General features: G+C 46.9%; 1 protein-coding gene across 5 annotated transcripts in view; it reads left to right on the plus strand.

Moving 5' to 3' along the window:
- Positions 1-4,690, plus strand: part of IRF3 (interferon regulatory factor 3) — a 10,794-nt gene extending 6,104 nt beyond the window's left edge. For 2 of the 5 annotated variants that reach the window (XM_044444447.1, XM_044444448.1), the window contains exons 7-11: positions 1-102; positions 908-1,015; positions 1,724-2,092; positions 2,775-2,893; positions 4,059-4,690. In XM_044444447.1, coding sequence (XP_044300382.1) covers positions 1-102; positions 908-1,015; positions 1,724-2,092; positions 2,775-2,893; positions 4,059-4,229 — 869 coding nt within the window. In that variant the 3' untranslated portion in view covers positions 4,230-4,690. Of the gene's footprint in view, positions 103-907; positions 1,016-1,723; positions 2,112-2,774; positions 2,894-4,058 lie in introns of those variants that run through there. The other 3 variants (XM_044444450.1, XM_044444449.1, XM_044444451.1) reach the window with 3 other exon arrangements.
- The last annotated feature ends 1,334 nt before the right edge of the window (positions 4,691-6,024 follow it).

The raw sequence follows: 6,024 nt of genomic DNA on the forward strand, positions 1-6,024 counted from the left end.
ATTCAGTTTGTTATGGCAGCCTGTCCCCCTCCGAATTCCAACCTGCTCTTGCCACAGTCTTGGTGCCACAGTTGGATCTGACCTTGGAAACCCATGGGTTTGGTGAGCTTGCTAGAGAGACTATTCCAGTCCTCTCATGACTAAAGTTCAGGTTGAGATGGAGAACCTTAATGCATTTATCCATCAGTCATTCCATGTGCATGATGGGAGTTGTAGTCCACCTCATCTGGTGGACACTTGGTAGGGAAGGGCTGATTGAGGAAAGGGTGACTGAGCAGAGGAAGAACTCTGGGTGATTTGTAATAGATCAATTCAGGCTTCGGACTCCTAATAGGCTGCTGAAACAAAGGAAGCTGATGGAAAGATCAGGAGTACAGTTCTTTCTGTCTTTAATGAAAGGAGTGTCAGCTTAATTCATGTTCTGGAAAGGAATTTCTGGACTGAACACCTGGTCAAAGGCACCCTGTTGCCAAGAGAATATGTCCATTCCCTCAAGCCATTACATTGCACCTGGCTCCAGCTGGGTGCTCTCAGGTGTTCTCAGCAAAACCCAAAGAAGGTGGGTGGGTGGGTGTGGTGTTCTCTGCTTCTAATCCAAGGGTAGGCGAACTAGTGCCCTTCACAACTCCCATCAGCCTCCCATCAACACATTTGGAGGACACTCAGTTGAGGAAGTTTGTCATAGAATCAGGTTTTGTTCTAGAGACTGGAGGAGTCCTGGGTACCTAACACATTCTAGCCAAACGACTCACCTTGACCCTTAGCAGCAGCTGACCCGATAATGCATGACCTGGCTGTTTTCCCAGACATTCCCAAAATTTGGCCTTGGATTCCTACCACAGTCCACCCTGATGTGAGTGATCAGTGTCAACATTTCTTTTTCTCTTCCACCATGTTACACATTCAGCACTGAGAGAGGAAAACAAAGCTTGTCTGCCCCCACCCAGTCTGGATCCTGTTCCACCCACAGACACAGTGTCACCGTTAGAACTCCACTCAGGGAACAATATATTTGGTAAGCCTCTTGGATCTAAAGAACGTGGTGGATTCTGTTCAGTGCAGCCAAGGGGTCCCTGCACCTGGAACTGTAGAATCTAGTATGCAAAGCAGGGCTTCAGAACCAAATACCTGGTGGTACAATTGGGTCTTCTGGAAGTCCCCAGAAACCCCTGCCCCCTTCACTCTTCCCCAACCATCAATTCTTTGGTGGTTTCCTGGCTTTTCCCCAAAACATTCCTTTCCTAAGCCTTGCTTACTGGCAGTGAGAGCTGTAGGCACAGAAGGCTGGTATTTGGGGTCCACCTCTTCTGCCTTCAGCCATACCCTCCACTAGAAGGCAGCCCACAGGAACGTCTCCAAATTTGAATTTAGTTCTTGGGCTGGAAGATGTTCCCCATATCTGCTGTACAGCAACAATGGGGCAAACTTAACCTCTGCAATACCTTCCTTCTGGGGCAGGTTTTGAGGGGGCAGGAGCCCTTGAAAATGCCAGTATAGAGTCAGACCAGTGAGCCAATTCAGTTCCAGTGGTGGGGGTGGGAGAAATGATGGCAGAGCTTGTTGGACTGCAGTTCCCACCATTCAATCCATATGCATTGGCCATATGGGCCAGGACTGATGGGAGTTGAAGTCTCAGCAATCTGTGGAGAACTGGAGCCCCCTCTCCAGAGGTAAATAGGTCTGCTCAAGGGGATCCCCATCACCTCTCCTCTCTTCTCTGCAGACACAGATTTTGCAGTACGGGTCTTTTACCGGGGTCTTCTGGTCTCCACCAGTGTCTTCAGTAACGTCCGGGGCCTCCGCTTTGTACCTCCCGGCATTCCTGGCTGCTGTCCTGATTTGGCAGACGTGGTACTGCCCGATCCAGCTATTTTGAATGACAAGCTGCAAGTTTCTTACACACAGCGCCTTCTACAAGGGCTGGCTCCTGGAGTGATCCTCCGCATAGAGGGGAAGACCCTGTGCGGAGCCCGCCAAGGCCCTTGCCGTGTCTATTGGTGCCATTCCGAGATACCCGAAGAGGGAATGTCGCATGGAGAGCTACCAAAGGGACACACGGGCCCCATCTACCAATTGCAGCAGTTTGTGCAAGGTGTCCTGGAACTGCTCTGGTCCGTCCCCTCAGGACCCCTGCCTGGGGGCTCACTTTAGTTCGCCCTTGCCTCAGGTGCCCAAGCTCTGGAGTAGGAAAGGAGAATCAGCTGGGAAGAGCTGTGTCAACTTTGCCTCTCCACCCACTGGGGAATTGGGCACTATTTGCTGCACGTTTATTCCTCTTCTGCCCTTCCTAGACAGGCAGCGGGTTTACATTCTCATTTAAATGCAAGTTGGTGTGTAAACCTTTGGGATGTGTATACTTCAATATTGAGAAGTTGAGGAGGGGGATTTTAAAATTTCTCTCTTCTGCATCCTTCTTCTTGAACCCAGCATGCAGCAATCCTTGCTTCAAGAAACTGAGTAGCTATCATCCAAAACCTCTGGAGGTCCCCAAGCTGCCTACCCCTCTTCAGCTCATCATACCTGTGACTATGTAGAGTTCTGCTAAAATCTTGGGATTTCAGCTCATAAAATTTTTAGGTTAGGCTAGTAGCAAATTTGTGGGGATCTTCATGAATGTCTTGGACTTGACAGATCACTTGTGGTCAGAAATTTGAGGCTAGTGAAGAGCAATCAGGATCCAGCTATTCACCTGGGAATACAAGGTGTTTTATCTTCCTCAGGCAGGGCAAAAGAATATGGAGGAAATAACTCTCTCTCTCTCTCTCACTTCTTAGAACTGATTGGATACATAGAAGGACGGAATGGCTCCCCTAATTATGCTCTGTGGCTATGCTTTGGGGAGCAATGGCCTGACAGCGAACGCCCCTGGAAGAAAAAATTGATCATGGTGGAAGTAAGTGCCCATCCCTCTATGTTGCTAAACACATGAATGTGTGTCTCTGCTTTCTGAACTATTTTTCCTGTCTCTTAGGCCAGGTTGGGCAACTTGTGCTCTTCCAAATGTTTTGGTATAAAACTCCATCAGCCCTAGCCAGCATAGCCAATGGTGAAGGATGCTGGGAGTTGTAGGCCAAAACACACACAGCCACAAGTTCCCCACCTTAGTCCTAAGCAAACTGAATTCTCTTTTTCATTCCCTACAGTTGGCCATGCTGGCTGGAAGTTACAGGGGTTATAGGCCAGTGCATCTGGAAGGCAACAGGTTGGGGAAGGGTTCTCTAGACTGCACGATCCTAAATCTCTAGTCAATGGCCATGCTGATTGCTGCTGATGGGAAATGGAACCCAACAAAATCAGCCCCCCCCCCCCCCCACTGTCCTAGAATCAGGTAGCTTGTGCCACTCTGTGTTAAAGATTGAAATTGTATCAGCCGTGTCAGCAAGTCCTCTTTCCTCAAAGAATATATCCAGACATTGAGCCTACAGGTGGGTCTGCTTGGCTTACCGCTGTGCATGTTTATACATGCTAGTCAAAGCTGGTGCTTGCAGTCTCTTCACAGATGGTGCAGTACGAAGCTGCACCTGCACAAAACTGAAAGTATCTTGCCTTTCTGCTAAAACCTGCTCTGGATGTGCTTAAATTAAATGGGGAGCAAAGGCTTGCAGGAATAAATTTATTGTACCCTACATTTTAGTGAATTAAGACAGCTTTATCAGATGCATAAAGTGTAATGCTCAACTGGAGTCTTTTGTACGTCAAGGATCCAGAACCTCTCACCTGAGGATCAAATTCCATTTTGGTGGGCTGAAGACAAAAGGATGGGGCCAAAACTACCAAAGTACTCCAACTTTTCGCTTAAAGTTTTTAGTGCCGGTAACTAAGGCTTGGAAGAAGCATTCCAGCCTTTCTAAGTTGGAGAGGAGGGCCTGCACCCAAGCTGGGAAGTTACCAAACCATCAGCAGTCTGGGGGAAAGGGTGGAATCAGAGGAAGGTGCCACTTGGGAAACATCAGGACAATGTTGAGCTTCCAGTCCATGCCACAGGCTGCAGAACAGAGATACCCAGTACGAGGAAGGAACAAAATGCAGAAGATCTCTTTGTCTCCCCTCCCCTCCAGGTCATCCCCAAGGCTTTGGAGGCTCTCCACGAGCTGGGCAAGGCCCAGGGGGCATCCTCATTAACCAGAGCTGAGCCAGACTTGAGAATTTCAGACTCACTGCCACAGTCCCACTTTTTGGAACATCTGCGAGAACTGGAAATGAAGATGGAGGTGCAGTACGGCAACTGACCGTTCAACAGCACATCTGTTTCCCCCTGCCCCATTTCACTGACAGGCACCCATGGTCTTCTTTCTCCAGACGATTTTGAATTTTTCTACACTACTGCAGAATGGCATTTTCCCTCTTGCCTTTCCTGAGATGGGATGCATATGGACAGCTGAGATGCAGTCCCTTCTGTGACGAGGGCTGCAGTTCCCTTGTATACATTCTCCATTCTAGCAGCTGTTTGATTCAGTTATGGTGAATTAGCGTCTATGGTACTCTGAAAATGATCAACTGGTTTAAAAAAGGCTGCGGAGTGTTTCTTTTTCTCGTCTTGCTGGTGATGTTCCGTGCAGTCTCATTGTAAATGGCGCAACATAATCCAAAGCACAACCTGAACAAAACCAAATGTATCTGGCCGTTTTGGTAAAGCCTGATCCAGATAACGTACTCATGCTCACTACAAATAATACTTTCTGCTGCTTTTGCAGTCTCTGTGTCTTGTTCAACTATGAAATTCCGCTATAGGGATTTGCTGCCTTTAAAAATTCATCACCATCTGTACTGCTTAGTTCTTTTGCTGCAACAAGATCCCAGTTCAGGGTTTTGACTCATTTTCAATTCTACCAATACTTGTATTGGTCTCCCATCTCATCTTTCTCCTTTCATTCCTCAGTTTATTATATTTATATTCCACTTTCTTTTCTTCCAAGAAACGCAAGGTGACTCACATAAATCTCCTCTCAATTTTATCCTCACAAGAACCCTGTGAGGTAGGTTGGGCTGAGTGTGTGCAACCGGCCCAAAGTCAGCCAGTGACCTCCATGGCTGAATGGGACTCATTCAGCCATGGATTGAGTCCCATTCCCACTCTCTTAACCACTACACCACGCTGGATCTCTGCTGCTCATCTGGTTATCAGTACGCTTATTTTAAAGCTCTTCAGATAAGACTGAGGTCTCCCCTCAGTTCCTCAGGATTCATCAATTATGCTGTCTTCAGTCTAAGCATCTGCTCATGCCTTTTCCTTTGCAGCATCTGCCATCATTTTTATGGCTTCTCATAAGATCATAGGTCTGATTTGCAAGTAACAACCACCTGAGCATTGGCTGCTGTTGTGTCCTGGGTTGACACTACATATGAATCCTGCAGTCTGGTTTAACATAGGGAAAAAACACACACATTTGGTGCTGAGTTGTGTACTCTGGGTTGTTTGCAGTTACATATGGCATGTAAACGTGAGACACTAGGTTGTACAGGGGCTTAACCCAGCAGTTGACCAAACAGCAAAGCATGAATTAACCCTGGGTTGTGTAGCACCTACACCCAACACTCCAGGTATGTATGTCATACTCGACTCAGCCAATTAGCCTTGTTGCTTAAAAGTGGATGTGGCAACAGGCTACAGTAGCATTTCCACTAATAGACAGCAAATCTTGGAATAATTACTCCACAGTGGTGCAAAACAGGTCAGTGGCTGTTAAGTACTTGGGTCATATTTCCATTTGGTCCCTTTATCTGCTTTCCTTGAGCTTCTCGTTATTGACTGTATTTGCATATAATGTTGAGCCAGGAATCCTAGCTTAGTAAACTACAACGTGAATGACTAATAAGCTAGTGTACAAACCTAGGCACCTCCTGCTTCAATGTGAAATCAAATAAGGGAATGCTTTGCATTACATGCAAACACAGGATTGTAGTTAAGTGTACCCAACCATGTGTAAGCCAAAAACAAACCCTGGTTTCAAGTTGGCTTACAATGTATTCTTTGCACATAATTAACCATCATCCCAGGTTCAGGCTTAATTTGTTTATTAACCT

This window comes from Varanus komodoensis, unplaced genomic scaffold (genome assembly GCF_004798865.1).
Source record: "Varanus komodoensis strain SLA01 unplaced genomic scaffold, ASM479886v1 scaffold45, whole genome shotgun sequence".
Lineage (NCBI taxonomy): Eukaryota > Metazoa > Chordata > Lepidosauria > Squamata > Varanidae > Varanus > Varanus komodoensis.